Consider the following 17,985-nt stretch of genomic DNA (forward strand, 5'->3'; position numbering starts at 1 on the left):
TAGCGGCTGACAACTCACCCAACCCCCGATAAGCTGCAGGCGCTGTCGCGACAACTGAGAATAAAGTAGCGATGACTAATCTAAGATTAGATGTCAGAAATAAGGTGCCAGAAATATTTGTAATTGCGAGGGCACCTTTTCCTGCAATCCTTGCGACAAGTTACGTGCTTATTTCAATTGTAATTGTAACTGTAATTGTGAAAAGTGGAAACATTAGAAAACAAGCGGTTTTCTGTTACGGACTTCCTGAACGCAATTTGCCGGGACCTGTTGCATGAAGAGTCCGTCGAACGGCCGCCACGCTGGCGGTGAACGACTGAAATAACCTCCCTGTATAAATGAAAGTTGATGTGGGTCATAATGCTCTGTAATTTTCGTGTCTGCCATGATCTTCATAGTGTATCTCTTATCGGGGTTCTGTGGGAATGGTCAGTTGGTAGCCTACATGAGTGAGTCTAAGGTGAGGTGGTATGCTCCAGGGTCAATATTGCAACCCGGTGAGACAAGGAAACATTTATTGGAGGGAGGTGGGTTCTGAAGTTTGTGCCACTGTCTTTGTATCGCAAATGTTTTATCGAAGTGCGTGATGTGTATAGTGTTTGCTGGTGCCTGCGCATTGAACGGTAAGACTAAACACGCCAACCGGATTTCTCTAGTACGTAAATGTGTTCCATTTAAAGTTCTAAGTGAACGCAGTCTTGAGGCAGGATGATCTACGCGTTGTACTGCTGCTTTTACATTATTACGCATCGTTTTTCAACCTATGGGACGCGACCCCCTGCTGGGTTCCGGGGAGGCGTTTAGTGGGTCGCGAAGTCGGGCTCAAAATTTTATTTACTGTGTCTTAAAAACCTATTACATTTAAAATACTAAGATATATTGTTTTAATAATTTAAATTCAACCCGTGTTGTACGTAGTCTAAACTTTACATTTCTGCTATTCGCGCTCTGCTTCTGCTTTTTAGCGGCATCTCTTTGATGTTTAACTCAAGGGAAACGGGTGTCTGTCGTTTACATTTCGTCCCCAGCAATAAGTTCTTAAATATGTGTCACATGCATGTCGACTTGAGGTGTTCCTTGATAGTTCCGACAGGCTGTGTGTGTGTGTGTGTATGCGCTTCTAGAGAGGTGTCAACTATCATCATTGACATCATCAGTAGATGACTAGAGTAAATTAGTCTTTTAAGAAACATATTTACTTTCCTAGAATGAAGTATGTGTAATTTATTTAAGCAAGCGTTTAAGAGGACTTCTTAAAGTACTCGATGTTGTCTAGAATATGATTATAAATTAGGTGCACACCCCTGCAAGTAATTCTGCCGGCAGCCATGCTTATGGGTTGCATGAAGTATAATATCCTTCAAGGTGGGTCCCGGACTGAAAAAGGTTGAGAACCGCTCTTTAGCTACTTCACATTTCAACATCCCAAGGTGAATCGCGATTATGGGTTCGCATTGTTGACTCACTGTTTATATCGGAACAGGTAGGAGTCGACAGTTGCACTGTAGATAGCGTGCAGTGCAGTTGAAACTGAATCATGTACAAGCTGACAGTGTTTCAATGAGGGCAAATTGTTAGAGCCCACCTTGCAGAGGCCTGTCTTACCAAAGGAGCCATGTTATTTGACGTATCGAGAGGGACCCTATCCAAGACCATGATGACTTAATAGTGTATATGGAAAGACATCATCAGATAAACACCTGCGTGGACGAAAATGTACAGTGCGTGACAGAGACAGATGGACACTGAGAAGGATTGTGACCATGTTTTGCATGAAGAATTTTGCAAGATCTCATTATCCACCATCCAGGACTTGTATTTGTCCATTCCTCGGAGACTGCAGGCTGTTTTGGAAGCTAAAGGCGGACCTACATCTTATTAGCTACAGCATTCCGGCTTTTCTTCGCAGGTGTTTCCATATTTTTGTCCATCCCCTGTATATTGCTTTTAGAGGACAATATTCCACAGTCTGTTCTGGCACTTTTCAACCTCTGTACCCCCTCGAGAAAGTAAAATATTTTGCATATTCTATTAAGGGTATGTTGTTTATGAACGTTTTCCGTTGTTTTTAGCTCGCGGAAATGTGTTCTTGTGAGGTAAGGCATGTCTGTTACGGGTCAATGGTGTGAGCTATATACAGGGTGAGCACGAATTAAGGGGACAGTTTTTGATCACCAATTACGTTTAACAATGAGAACATATTTAAAATATTGGCAACTTTTTATTTTCTGAAAATAGTAACTTAGACATCACAATGACAATTATATCTGTTTTTGATATAGACAGTGGCAGATACATTGAAAGTTATTGTTTTCGGACCATCTTCCACAACAATTTTTATAACACACTTTAAAGAATGTTGATGCCACCGATACAACCCATTCTAATAGAGAAGGCGTAATTGACTAATAAAAACTATACAAGAATCATCAGATGACTGAAAAGTACGTAATGGTCTATTAAACCAAAAAATAGTAATTTGACAACTACTTCTGACGAAATAGTTAGAGGCTCCTATTCTACAGCTGAAACGAATTTAGGTTTTGTGCCGGATGCAATGAAAAGTCACAATAAATTTTGCCCCTCGACGCTGCGCAACGATGTAAAGAATGCAGAGTGTAAAAGTCCGGTGACACGTAAAGATACTGTTAGCGCTTACTAAGTGACACAGTACATTAGTTGTATTGCAGGTATTCCCCTTTAGTTCCATTTCCCGCCGCTAGATGGTGGTAAATTGAAGATGGCGCTTTCTAGAGATGAAAAGTATTTTAGTATGCTACATTTTGATAAAGCAAAGGAGTTATTTTTTTTCCGCATTTGCTTTCAAATTTCATACATTTCCGTTGGGCATTTGTAGTACTATTTGTTTTACCAAAATGCAGCATACAAATAAGCCTTTTCAGCTTCATAAAAAGCCATTTTCAATTTTCCACCATCTAGTGGCAAGAAATGGAACTACAGTGAACATCTGCAATACAAAAAGAAACACGCCTACGACTTTACTCGTTCAACTAATGTACAGTGGGATCCACTAGCATTGCTCGGCAAATTGTCCATTACTATTTTCATTAATTTTTATCTTACATCCTATGTGTTTTCAAGCGATGGATTTTTATGTATTGTTGTGCAGAAGTTGTCAACAGCTTGTTCTGATTTGTTTTTAGATTCTTGTAGCTCTTGTTGGGTCAAATAAAGAAAACGAACATGGTTATGGATAATTTTCTCGGTATTACTCATCGATCCCACTGTACTGTGTCACTTAATAATGCTAGCAGTTTTTTTACAATATTTTTTTGAAAGTGTTACCGGACTTTATGTACACCCTGTACTACGTATAATACTTACAATGGAATATCTGTTCCAATATTACTTTTGGGAATTTGCAATTTACCAAATTTCTTCTTAAGCAGTCTAGTTGACGATGACATTGAAACCTCCGCAAAGAATACTATAACACTCACTGTCAATCCGAGACCCAATATACCAAAGACTATTAACATGTGATGAAGGGAGAGTACTGTGTTTCCTTCATGGGAGTTGACAGGGGAATATGACTTGGTTTCAAGCACGTAATCACCCAACCACTTCTTCATCAGTCCGGCAGTAGAAGCGTGTCTTATTACATGATTAAGTCTGGCTATTATTGGAGAATCTTTCGGAACCACAAAGCTAAGGATAATATTATTGACAGCTTCCGTGGATATGTGGAACATGGAACGTCCATGTTGGTCCCTGAAATCGACGTACTTGAAATATCTTATGGCGGTACTCACGGATAGCAAGGCGGCGTTACGTTCATTGGAAACACGAACCAGTCCAGAACGTGGACTGCCAGTCTCCTCAACCCTATTAGACATAGATCGGATTGTTGGATTGGGAGACTTAGTAACGAAAGGTGTGTACGACGTGATGGCTATAATCTTAAGGTCAGCTTGGGCAATGTCTTCGAAGGTGTTGAGTTCAGGTAGAAGACGAGGTTTTGTCAGGGAACTCTTGATAGTTCCTTCATACACTGCACTGAAGATTAAGCAGAATATGATCCACTGGATGATAATTATCCTGTGGAAATTCCCCTCTGGTAAAATTGGGATTGAAACACGGATGAAAACAGTTACTACATCCAAGATGCTTAAAGTTTTACCTGTCATGTGTTCGCAACGACACCCGTGGTTAATTCCAGCAACCACGAATGCCATGAAAAACAAAGTAAGGATTATAAGAAGGGAAGTCACTACATTAAAAGGTCCTCTTAGACTCTTCCAGCGAGGTTCCGTCCCTGACGACGGTACAGCGAAGCACAAATTATTTATCATGATAGGCTCGGAGAATTCCAGAAACAAACTTCTTTCATACGACTGCGTCATGGGAGACGCTCCAATGTCCACTTGCCTATACAGTACGTCTCCTACGATTCCAGTCCATGTGTTGTTGGGTAATCTAACACCGCCAATATCGCTGTTCCAACGAACAGGTGGAACGATGGAGAAGTTCATGATCGCTGCTTCAGTTTCCAACATTGTACCAAACACTCCCTTGAAAGTTGGTCTCCCCTCGGAATTATAATATCGTTGGATGTAGGGATGACTATCGTACCAGGATACTTTTATGGGATACCCCTGCAAGTTACTGGTCTTATCCGAAAATAGATTAAGTTTCCTTAAGACATCAGGGTTTAAACTAGCACTAAAGATCTTATCCGTTGAAGATTTTGCTAGAAATGGATTGTAAGCTACAAGCACAAGACAGGTATCCTGTTCTGCAGCCAGTGTAACAACATACATGTGGATAATTTTGCTTGTTTCCCAAGCATACTTGAGCATTTTCTCTGAGTCTTCTATGGTCGTGAGATTACCATACAGAACCACCACAAATTTCGCTCTTGAGTTCCAGTAGGGTACCGTTTTCAACTTGTCCAAGCTCAGCTTGAAAGACATTTCATCTTGTACGATAAGAACAAACACTGGTGCTTTATCCAGAGGAAAAATGTCTCCCACCTCCTTTTTCAAAAGCCCTTCTTCACCTGAACGTGTATGTACCAAGGCCAATGGTAGCTGAAGACTCACATGCACAGAATACAGTATCTTGCAAACAAAAACTGGTTCTTCTGTGTCCAACGAGAAGACAATGAAATTGAGTTCCTTGAAGAAGAGGTCGCACATATTGATCACCAGTTTTTCAACTCTCTCACTACCAATGTTGTCAAGATCTTCATGCATTAGTCTTGCATGAGCAAGGAAATATACCAGCAGTAGTGGATAAGTGAAGACTGCTAGAATGCTGCTCCAAATCATGCTTGACGTAGTCTGGCCTGAAAATAATCGCAATATAATGCAGTGCAGGTGAATAGGGCACAACAGATTTATAATAATATACAATTCAATTATATGTTTTTTTAAATCTAGCCAGCCCGCTGTATCTCTGGAAAGCGTTCTCGTATGCACGTGCGGACTGAAGAGCGAGCAACGGTACTGTAGCGGAAAGGAGGAAGTGAGCGAAGCAGGGGGCTTCGTCGGTCGCGTACGTGGAGTGAGAAACCTCCCTTCGTTTGATTCGTATCAGTGTGGTGTCAGAGCAGGGTGCATAAAAATAATGATTTCTGTTTTTAAAAAACATTTTTGATCATTTTTTAAATTTTAAATCGGATTTTTAAATTTAAATCGTTTCTTTTGATTTTTAAAAGAACGCTCAAAATTGCTTGTATGGTTTTTGGAACAATACATATAGATATGTTTTTTATCTGGACAGTTTTTTTTCTGGTAAACGGCTCTATAAAATATTTTAACAGTTTGATTAAAGCAAATAAAGAATCATATGTAAATATACATTTATGAACCTACTATGGAAATGTTTGTTAAGTGTGTTAATGAAACTATAATAATTTCAGTAACTTTTCTTCCAGTGAAAACAAAACATTCTGCATGTACTCTATAATTGTAACTTAAAATATTTTTGTAGTCTTTGTAGCTGGACAATTTTTTCATAATAGTTTACAAAATATCAGCTGCCATGTTTATTTACAGTTTATGCGTTTAATGATAATGACACTATTCACGGTTTAACATGGTTAGAATTTTGTATATTTTTCTACACAAAATGTTTGCTATTTTGCCCATAAAAAAATATTTCATTTTATATCAAGAGAAATTTAAGTAAGTGTTAACAGTTTATATATTACATTTCCTTTCGTATGAGCTTCACCCCATTAGTACATATATTTTGTTTCCTTTCTTTTTCTATCTTAGAGCTTAGTAAACATGATTAAATGATTATAAGTTTCATGCACTTTCACGACAAGTGATTCTTATATCTTCACAATTTCTCATTACAGAATCAGCCATGGGATCGAAGATGAACGCACAGTCAGAAGTATGATCAGATTATGTAAACATCTAAGTAGGCTAACTCTTATATGATAAACAAGTCTATATCGTTAGAAAGTAGTGAAAACTTGACCGAACAGGTGAAACGCTGAAGGTGGACGTTTGGTTTCCCGAAAATCCGTTCGGATGACGGTCTTACTTCACTAAAGGTGATTAAAAAAAATTAAATGACTTTATATATATAATTTATAGAGTAATGTACATAAGGATTTTGAATTATTGCTGACCTCCACTTTTGAAACTCTTCTCGTGTACATTTTAAGTCTACCTCCGTGACTAGCACAACGCGCTGCAACACCAGGGGCTCCGGGTTCGAATCTCGGTCTGCATGGGTGCTCTTTGTGAGTATCCCCTCATCAAATTCATCATATCTTCGCGATTAGAAAAAAAGTGGCAGATAAGCAAAGTAAAATAAATCAAATCAATCAATCAATGTACATTTTAAATTTATAAATTTTGTTTTATAGCAGCTTTCCTTAAATATCTTCCAGTCTGCTCCTTAGTACATAATTTAATAACAAGACACTGAAAGTGTTTTGTTCTTACCTTTGCTATAAAATTTAGTTACTTTTTTCACTCTGTAAATATATTGTAAGTACTTGTAATCCTTTTCAGTAGCATCTCCCTGGTGTATTTACCTGGTGCTGTTTGTAAATACGCCGCCATGTTTTGTTGTCGACAGTAATACATATAGATGATTTCAAGGAACTGTTTCCTGCTTATCAGTCAGGTTAAGTCGGTGTTAGCGTCCAACGTTTCGAGCGCATACATTGCTCTCATCACATTGCTCTCATCATCACCATGTTCAACACCCTGATGATGAGAGCAATGTATGCCCTTGAGATGATGGACGCTAACATCGACTTAACCTGGCTGATAAACAGGAAACGCTTGTTCGAATCACTTCGCCAGGAAAGACAATGACCTCCAACATGATAATAATTGTTCCAAGATGCGCATATGAGTCATTCCATGTGAAATTGGACAGAGAAGGTTAATTCATTTTTATTGAAAATATCACTTATTATATATGAAATTAAAGGGAAAACTATGCAGAATTTGGAATTATTAATACAAACATTAGTTTCATAGCTTTCAAATAACATATTGTTTCAAACCTATTACTATTTATAGTAGAAGTGGGATTTTATGTATGGTGCTTCCACATAATTTAGTTTCATTATGATACAGTATTATACCATAAGAAAACGAAAATAATTCAAATTTCGTTCTAATTGTCTCATTTATTGTTCCTGTATCTTAAGCTCTGAAGTATCCTACTTCATTTCTGATGCAAGCCTTAGTTTGAAGAATATATTTATGATAATTTTCATAGCCTTTGCACTGCTCCATAATCCTACATGCATGATATCACACCCGTCACATAATTTGTCACACCCGTCACAGGCAAAAAAAAAAGTGTTTATAATAAAAGTAATATTTTGAGAAACTAAAAGTATCTGAATGTCGAATAAAGTTCGCTTTGTGAAAATATAATGAAATTGTTTCAGTAAACCTATATATTGCACAGAGTTTTCTGAAAGACTGGCGAAGGTCATAACGTCATGTTTTATACTTAATCTGATAGGCATGAATATTTCGAGGTTCTTCAAAACTTCGTCTTACAGTCTCATAGTGAAAGATAACACATAGGAATTTTTTTTTTCTAATTTTCTGTTGCATTTGATTTTTCAGCTGTTTCTATGTAATTTAAAATATAAAACCGGCTTTCCCGCATATGCTGTAGTTATCATGCAATTTGAAACTTTTACTTTTGCGAAAACGGACAGCCATTTATATTTACATTCGGGATAGGTGGACAACGACACTTACATTTACCCTAACCTAAAACACCTTTGATTGATTGATTCATTGTGTGTGTTTTAAGTCCACTTTATGTGTAGAAAGACTAATTGGGACTGGACAAGCAGTTTAAAGTGGGATCCGACCACTATGTGCCTCCACCGGGTTCGAACTCAGGACCCCTTGATGACAAGGTGACAAAGTTCCCAATAGGTGAGGCCTTAAAAAACATTTTTTTTTCGGTTTTCATATCGTATCATGGCTTCTTCACTTAGGCATAAGAAAGCGTCTGAGTTTTTAGCAGCCAGGTGCAAGAAAAAATATATACTGGACTGTTAAGCAAAAGTGTAATATTTCCGAAAGTGAAAGCATATTTTTGTGGACTTCTTTTCAGAAGGCAAGCACTATGCATACTGCCATGATATCCGCACGTCTCCTCACCCAACTAGGTCTTACCTCGTATAGTCTAAAGAATGGTGATTACTTCTGGATAGCTCTAAGCACAGTATCATGTGTGTTCTCTTCCACAAGAGGAATGTTGGATCAGTGCCAGTTGATCACTCAGTGCAGTTGCGAGGAGAACATAATGACATAAATGAGCATGTCAAAGCGACGGGACAAGAATATGATGGCAGACTACAGTTGCCAGCAAGATTGCTCTGAGGAAGTTCACAAAGCAAGAGATACAGGCGCAAAGTCTTGCCTGAATATAACATATTTGAACTTTGCATGCCATCCGTATCAAATTTCTTGTAGTGCCTTCCATCTACATGTAGACATACGTGTTATTTTCCTTTAAAGAAGCCTTAAATTCATACTCATATTTTACTAAATTGAACACATGTTTACTACTACAAAAAGTTCTTGTATCTTACGGTTTTTTTCAAACTGTAATACATATTGTGATGCACTTATTCGCCACGGTGGTATCCAAGGTGGCATTCAACTTTAAAATGTTGAAATAAATTTTGAAAAATGGATATCAAGGTGACAAATTAAAATGTTAAATTGTAAAAGGTAGAGCTTGCAGAGAAAACTAACCTCAGATCTGAAATCAACGCTCCCAAATTAGATTAGAATAAGCGCTGGTATCAATGCAACAAAACTTTTGTTCCCCAGTATAACCAATTGTAATATGCACCTGGTGTTGTCAGAATATATGTCGAACCTTAACTTGACTCCTACCATGTGACTAAACACACAGAACCCAATATGTGTAAATTCACACAAATATATTTACTCTAGTAGCACATTGAAGTGCATAAATTGCTAATGATGCATTTTGGTGTATATACACCTAAGAATGCATCAAAGGCTATGTTTATCAACTGCTTTCCTTCTGATGCATGAAAATGCATCAGTTGAGAAGATTAGACACGATCATTTCAAATAAACCAAAATTTCACGTTTAACTACATCAATTGATGCACAGAAAATGCATCAACTTTGATTTGATGCATTTCGAGTTCTGTGTGTAAGTTTCTCTAGGTTATCCCGAGTACTAATAGAGCATTTGGAAATAAATAATTATGTTTATGCTAGGCAAATAGGTTTTTACATAGGAAAGCAATTTGGTGTTTCATATATACAGTATATCCTACTTCTTTAGCATGAAGAGTTGTTAAAATGATTAGGAATAATCGTTTGGAAATTTAAGACGGACATTGGTAAACGCTGTAAGTGCCACAATAATTCAAACACCGTTTTCCATGTTAAACTGTGAAATGTGCCATGCTTTATAATGTGGTAAACGTGAAATGTCGCTGGTAGCTCTCTAAGTAGTTCAAAGGACGTGTAAAGAGGTAACTATGCCAATTGTCAAGTCAACTTTGCAGCAGGTTTTTGCATATGTAGATCCAAACGTGCACGCAGAATATAGTTCCACTGAGACGGGTTCTATTCCGACACAACTGCATACTTGCAAGAAAACAGTTATTTAATTTGTAAAATACAGACAAAATAATACATCCATGAACAGGTATGTACTTGATCGGTTGCAATCACTGGCAGACGAACTTGGATCCGCAGATTCGTCAACTGGAGTTTGTATTGCGCTGACGAATCGCTGAAGCTAAAGAGCGAGTCGAGCAGGACTGGATACGTTACAGAGCGCGTGGAATCCGTGATACCAGTGTTTTCACATACCACTATTTTAACCCTATGTTTATTGTGATTAATAATCATGCTATACAGCGGCAAGAATGTCTGAATCGAGGTCTCCTGTTCAGCAAGTGTTATTTTGGGCTTCATCCGAAGGGAAAAGCTCTTCAAATCAAGCAAGTTGTTTAAAATGCATAATATCTCCTTACGGCAACAAGATCAAAGTAAAACAGGGTGTGAGGTGATTTGCCGTCAATGTGCAGTGCAACTGTATAACGGGTGTTGAATGATTTGCGGTTTGAGTTTAGGAAGAGGAAACGATTGTTTGTTGTTTGACGACAAAAGAATCTCCGCGATATTAGAAGATATCGCCGTGAGAAGAAACATGTTTATTATTTGGACCAGACTTGCTTTGACTCGGTGGGGGGAGGGGCGGAGGCGTACATTGAATAATTTCATTTATATACCACCGTTGAAAACCACCGCCAGCGCTGAAGAGACCGACGAAAAAGGGAGAGGGGAAGGAGGAGGCTTATTCTTTCACCCACTGGCGGCAAGGAAGTCTTTGTTGAAGGCGCATATTTACTGTTCCGTGCAAGGAAAGGGAAGGGTGATTTTCAGCAAGAAATGGACAGACCAAGATTTGAATCCTGGTTTAGTGAAGTGATTCATAAAGTGAAACCAGAGAAATAGCAGCAGACAATGCACCTGATTGCATATATTACAAATAACAAATCATGCTTTTTTTGCTGGTATAACTTGAAGTGTGCGTGTCTTACAGTAACGGATGTATTGCGAACGAAGTAACCATGTTTTTCATAAATGTATTTATTTCTAAAACCAAAGACAATAATTTGTCATTAAATTCAAGAGGGCCTATCGTTGTTTACTTCTGTCTTTGTTCATTTTTCTTTTTGCGTGCTCGAACTATACCCTTGACATGCAGTGGGTTTTGATGTGTTGTGCGGTTGGCAATACTGTGGATTTTCTCAGTGTCTGCGATGCAAGCAGCTCGGCGGTCGAGGCAAGACTGGCACGGAAGATTCTGAGCTCAGTTCTCGCGCGGATTGATACATAAAACCTGCTGCAACGTTAGCCTGACGCGCGACTTAGTGTGCACGTTCGTACGGGCTGATGTGCAGAACGATGCGATTTCCCAATATTTTCGCTTTTGGCACTTACAACGTTTACCACTTTTAGTCCTCAATTGTCATTTACTAAACTCCATACCAGCTAACTGTAGACCAGGCGAACGAGAACAAGTCTCTGCGCAAGTAGTGACGCGAGACGACTCCACCAATGAACAGTGAGAGAAACAGGATTGTGTAATGGGCGACGGGAGTTTCCCGATTTCCTCCTTCGCTATGCAGCGTTGCAAACTTTTGAAAACGATAATACCGAATGCACATGGCAAACGGACCGTATTTTTGTCTCCAGGTCCCTACGATTGGTTTAAGAACTTCTTAGGGAAATTAGGGATAAAACAGCAAGTGTAAATTTTGACAAGCCGTGCATTTAGCGTACGGACTAAGGTCTGGACCGTACGGTTGGCAACGCTGAGCTTTCACCACTCGATTTTCCTCCTCCTCCTCTGCCGATATGCGCTGCCCTGCTCTACAGTTAGCTGGGACAGGGTATAGAGAAGAAATTTTATCTACTCACTTAACACCTAACAATACTAACACCAACCTTATATCACTAATTATTATGCAGTATTCTCTTTCAAATAAGATTACCTTTTGTGTGCCTTGTTATAAAGGAAAACCCTTTTTCATCCTGTGCTGGACTGAGTGAGTTGACTAGCATTACTAGCGTTGATCAATAAGAGAGACACGAAAATCGCAAATGAAAAATACTGCAGAGGTTGATTGATCACGTGATGATGGTTGTAGATATGATAAAGAATAACAACACAAGATCATTAGGATTGATGATTGCTGTTATTTCACCCATATAACAAAGCATACAAGTTACTTATACAGGGTTAAAGAGCAATTTAACTGTTGTCCTAGTCCATTGTGTCCTTCACGTGGTCATCGAAAACATGTCAATATTGAGACACGTGCTCGTAGTACGAAATCAAGCATTTATGTCAATATTGGCTAATATTTCTTATGGAACAAATAGTATTCGTTCGATACTAACGCCGTTTCATGTCGTCCAGCAGTTCAAAGCTAGCAATTTTTGGGGTTGGTTTCTTTTTATTATTATTATTATTATTATTTCTAGCATGTTAAGTGTATTTTTACATGGGAGCTATGGAAGTAGGGCTCCAGGCGTTCTCAATCTAGGCCCCTGATGAAATTGTGCTATCAGCGCCTATATGAGGCATTTTCCCACAGTCAAAGCAATGAAGTGGAATAAACTATCTGCATCACCGACCTCAGTGTGGTCATAACTTATCTTTATAAAGGATTTAGAATTCAAGAAATGTCTTTACCTTGTCTTTGTTATAACAAACGTTCGATAAAGTAGAAACGTAATGATGGTAGCTTAGTTTCGCATTAACAGTGCAGTAATTGTGCGTTCGTATGTTGTAATTTTTCTCTTGTCATGGTGACTTTCAGAACGTTGAACATAAAATATCAATTGCAACATTTATTATCTACTTTGACAAAGGTTTGTTTTAAAAACGACCCTTGTGGCTGAATCACCCATTCTCAATAAAGGGGAGCTTTTTCTTTATTTTCATCTAGTTAATTGTTGTCAATGAAGAGAACAATTGCAAGAAAGCCTTACTCTTACGTAGCAAGATTGTTACCTCAGTGATTGTCGAAAATGCCTTTTGTGGTTACCAAATGTAAAAAGAGAATTATTGAAGACCATCTCTCTTGCGAACTCAAACGAGCTGATGAACATTCCTACCCCCAGTATGCAAAATGCCGCTTGTAGGTGATATAGCGATAAGGATACATCCACACCATCATTAGTGTTTATGGTTAGCTTTCCGATATCAGAACTCCCTCGTTTAGAACACGCAGAGCCATCCCCCGTACCGGAGTGGTTAGAACATCGCGCTACGACGCCAAGAGTCCCGGGTTCGAATCCTGGCCTGGGCATGGATGTTTGTGAGTGTCCATTCATCAAATTCATCATATCATCACTCATCCCCATCTTTGCAAATTAACCAAAAGTGGCACAAGAAGCGAAGTAAAATAAAGCAAATCAATCAATCATTAAATTAAAAAAGCATTGCAATTATTTCCTTATGAGACGAACACGATTGGCAATAAAACAGATAGGAATAATTTTCTAATAAATAAATTGTAATAACATTACAGTCTGCGTGTTCGAGACGAGGCAGCAAACACATCATGTTTACATTTGTTCGTTCGTGGATTTCCCATATCTCACGTGTCCCTTGCAATTGTTGATATCGCATGATACACGAAACACTCCGTGGTGATGTGGTTAGCACAGCTCGCTAAGGCGCCAGGTATCTCGGGTTTAAATCCTAGTCTAAACATTGGTGTCATTTGTTATTTCATCACATCATCCTCATCTTCGCGATTAGCCAAAGGTGGCAGAAAAACGAATTAAAATACACCAAATCAATCAATCAATTATGGAGATATTTTAGAATGAGTAATCTTGAATTTCAGTCCGCCCATTATTTGTCTTGGTCAGTTTATAAATACTGTCAATGCTTCTTACAACATCGCAAGTATCATTAATGTTTTGGATTTTGCTCAGTCAAGACTCCCAAGTTGTTGTTTTCAAGTCGTCTCTCTTAACGAGGAACGCTAGTGGCAACCTTGCCACGCGCCCCTGGTAGTTATGTCAGAGCAAGCGTTTGCTGTGTTGGGTTGCATACGTACAGGATAGATTTTAAGCGCTTATAGCGCACAAACTAAGCGCTTTCGAGGTAAACTTTATAGGGAAAAGTTACTTGTTTTTATGATATCTACCAGCACTCAAGCGTTGTTGAAAGAGTTTTGCGACACCCTGTATAAGACTTCACCTAAGATACAAGTGTCTACCATTACCGCATGGAGCGCTAACGTCGCGGGCAACGCGAGTCACTTCTTAAACAAGATGAGGGACAAGCTTGTGAGTGAAAACGTGGAACGGAGTGTTGTGATGAATTCAACTGTGAACGAATGCGTAAAACCGAGTTAAATTCACAGAAGACTTGAAGCACAGTATAGTGAAATGATCCATTGACCTAACCTGCGTCTAAAATTGGTTTGGTAAAATTCCCGCGATTAGGTGGTCTGTCGTCTGCTAGAAGGCTTTGGCAGATGTCACGTGGTTGCTTCTGTCCACTGAGAGAAACGCTGGAGACAGAACGTGCTTTGTCCTCTGCCAGTCAGAGCTCACCGTTACCTCTGCGAGGGAAATTTGAACACTTGGTTGCCAAATACACAGCGGAGGGAAGGGGAAGACAACCGACACATGGGGAAGGAAATATTTCAGATGGCGATAAGAAAATACTCGTAATATAGCTTCTAAGAGCTGTGATATCATGGGATTACCCTTTGGAAGAACTTGCGCAACAGCACGGCATGTTTGCACGAAACATACGTTTAGCTGTATTAAGATTCTTCTAGCCTATAAGGGTCTACTTTAAAAAAAAAAACACATTAATGGGATCTGAATTTCACCTTTTAGCTTATCATTGTTACATCGTTATATAGGACATACATACAATAAATGTTTCTATACAAGTGTTCTTAAAGTGCACAAATTTACTACTTTCGTCCACAATACAAAAACTGCGGGTACATTTTTTTTATTCAATAATTTAGCACGTGTTCCAATCAATGTTGTTGATTGTCCTATGACGTGGAACAAACAACTGAAAATATTTTTTGACATACTTTTTATAATTGAGTTCTTTTTTCCAGTATTAAAATAATATTTCTTTACGAAACCAATACTTCGACCATGGCCTTATTTAGAGGGGAAGTTTCTTTTTCAGGGTTCCATTTCGCCCCATATTCATATCAATGTATGACTGTATAGAAATTCTTGAGTACAGGATCGATTATGAGACCATTACTTTGTCGCCTTCTCTCGTACAAGGGTGCCCAGAGGATGCGGTGGGAGGGTATTGTGACGAATTGCATCTTCGATTGCATTTAGTGTTGCCCACGAGACGAGACTTTGGCCTGTCTCGTCTCGTGGAAATGCTATCTCGTCTCGAAAATATTCGTTTGTCTTATGACACATGGTCAATCTCGTCTCGTCTCGAATTTTTAAAAGCCTGTCCCGTCTCGTCCCGTGGGCAACACTAATTGCATTCTATAGACGACTATAATATTCTGTAAGAAGTGTGTTGTGTGGCCCATATGTGTTTGTGATTATCCCTTTTAGCCGCCTGTACGTTATAAAGATCAATTCTTCGAAAAACAAAACAATTTTTTTAGATTCCCACGAATCAAGAGAGTAGTGTAGGATGGGAGTGACGTCACAGGACTTGCAGGTCAGGAGGTACCTGGCTGTTCCGGGCCTCACTCTTCTCGGATGCAGATTCTTGGTACCTCCTCTTTGGTTTTCCTTGAGTTTACGAGGATTTGGTAATGTATGGTGTGGTGAAGTGGCACTTCCTTCCTGTACGTTTATTGCAATTAGTTTGGGGTTTCTAGTATTCATTATTTTCCCTTTCTTTACGCGAGGTTAGGTTTCTTCATCTCACTTGATTTGCTGAATCCAAAATGTGTCCCCCTTCCATTTATTTAGATCTATTAAGTGAAGTATAATGGTTCCTCTGTTATAAATTAAGTTTTGGTAAAATTGATTTAAAAAACTTGGGTTATTTATGTTAAGAGAGTTTATTATTTTTTTAAAGTTGATTAAAAATGTCGCCTAAAACTATGTAAGGTAAACTCTCCATTGGTTGGAAGACATGTTTAATATCTTAACAAATAAACTTATGTAAATTTGAATCTTTCATTTGTTTGAAACGAAAAAGGTTTAATAGTGTTAGTTGATTTTTGTAAACACCTCTGATTTAGTAATTATTTAACTTTAACTCTGACACTCCCTTCAATTACTTCATATTTTCACTATTCACCTTCACCATCGAAATTAGCTAAAAGTGGCAGAGACGCGAAGTAAAATGAATCAAATCGTCCATTCATTCCATCTTGGATTCTTGAAGGTGGACGAAAATAACTGTTTTTAAAATACTTATATAGTAATATTTATCTTCACACGAACTTGTGTAATGGATTGAATTTAGGGAATAACCAATTTGAAAAAGTATACTTTTGTGGTTTGGTTGTGTCCGCTTGTTCGTGTCATCTGTCAATATCTCAGAAATTACCATATTCATAAAGACAAACTATGATTGGTTGTTAGATCTACAGTAGTAACTCAGCCCACCATAAAATAATTCGAACGTCCCGTACATCTTGCCGTAAAAGATAACACTCAATCTAAAATTACTTGTCGATATTTGAGAAAGTTACAGACGTAACGATTTGAAGTTTTCCAAAATTATAGGCCTACGAAATGCTAATTTAAAGCGACGTTAATTATTTTGATCCGCCAGCCCGTCGGTCCATGACAGTAAAATAATCGAACGCAATAATTATTTGTTATACATTGCAATATGTTTGAAACTTCTCGATCGACGTGTTCATTATCTCATTCAAACCTACTTAATTTGTGCAAAGGATGACCACAGAGAAACAGCCGTACATTACCTGAGATTGGAAGCTAAGACCCTAACTGCAAAGCCATAAAGCCCTTAGACTAAAATACAGAAAAATTGGATTGGCCAGATATACACGTTTTACTCAAGGGTATCATCTTCTTGCTGTCAAAGCAAAGTAAGTGCCAACTGTTAGCAATTTCCTGTACCCAAATCGCATAGCTCGTTTATTCACTCATAATCAATGCCACCATTGGGCAAAAGGAGCAGAACTAAACACAACAAAATTACAATATGAATTCTTCTATCAGCACGTATTATTTAAAATTTTATACAATTCATTTCTTGAACATGTATTCTTTTCATGTTTTATTTACCAACTCACCTCTTTGAAAGCTGTTCAGATCTTGTACTTCTTATTCTTACACTTCTAATCTCCAATTCTATAGAGCAGATTCGTCTGCAAATTACACAATAATATCTCAAACTGACATATGCTAAAAGGAATTTTGGTTTACCTAAATGGCCACTACAGAGTCAATTTAAATATTTATGTTATTTTATTATCCCTTATCAGAATAAATTTATGGTTCTGAAAGGTCTTTCTCAAAATGCACCGTACCTCCATTTTTGAGCTCACATCTGAAATAACAGAGTTTCAGAGGCTAGACCAATAACTTTGTACGAATGTATTCTAATCAATTCTGACATTATGACAAATGAGATCAACATATTGAACTAAAAGTGATTTGTCAATATGGCTTGACATATAACGTAATAATCAAAGTTCATACATACATACTTACATACATACATACAAATATATATATATATATATATATATATATATATATATATATATATATATATATATATATTACAAACGTAATTCATAATGGAATCAAAACTTCCCCATTTCCTCTGCTTTACATATACAGATATATCACGTGTGTGGTAATCTTTCTTCTACCATTCTTCATACACAATTTGATTTCTTTTAACTTATGTTCATTGTGCATTATGCTTACAAACCTGAGAGACTCAGATCGAACTGAGCTACTTTTCTCTTCTTTTCAATGAAAGAAAAGTTTTCAAATGTAATCA

General features: G+C 37.9%; 1 protein-coding gene across 1 annotated transcript; it reads right to left on the minus strand.

Moving 5' to 3' along the window:
• Window positions 1–3,341: 3,341 nt before the first annotated feature.
• On the minus strand, window positions 3,342–5,159 carry LOC145990089 (glutamate receptor U1-like). The gene has a single exon (XM_083125743.1). It carries the CDS (start codon window positions 5,157–5,159, stop codon window positions 3,342–3,344), a length of 1,818 nt encoding a protein of 605 aa, XP_082981869.1.
• Window positions 5,160–17,985: the final 12,826 nt, after the last annotated feature.

Source organism: Lepisma saccharinum, chromosome 7 (genome assembly GCF_977018435.1).
Source record: "Lepisma saccharinum chromosome 7, izLepSacc3.1, whole genome shotgun sequence".
Classification (NCBI taxonomy): Eukaryota; Metazoa; Arthropoda; class Insecta; order Zygentoma; family Lepismatidae; genus Lepisma; species Lepisma saccharinum.

Coding starts and splice junctions, on each gene's coding strand:
- LOC145990089 (XM_083125743.1), bottom strand. CDS start 5,159: ATGTGCGACCTCTTCTTCAAGGAACTCAATTTCATTGTCTTCTCGTTG.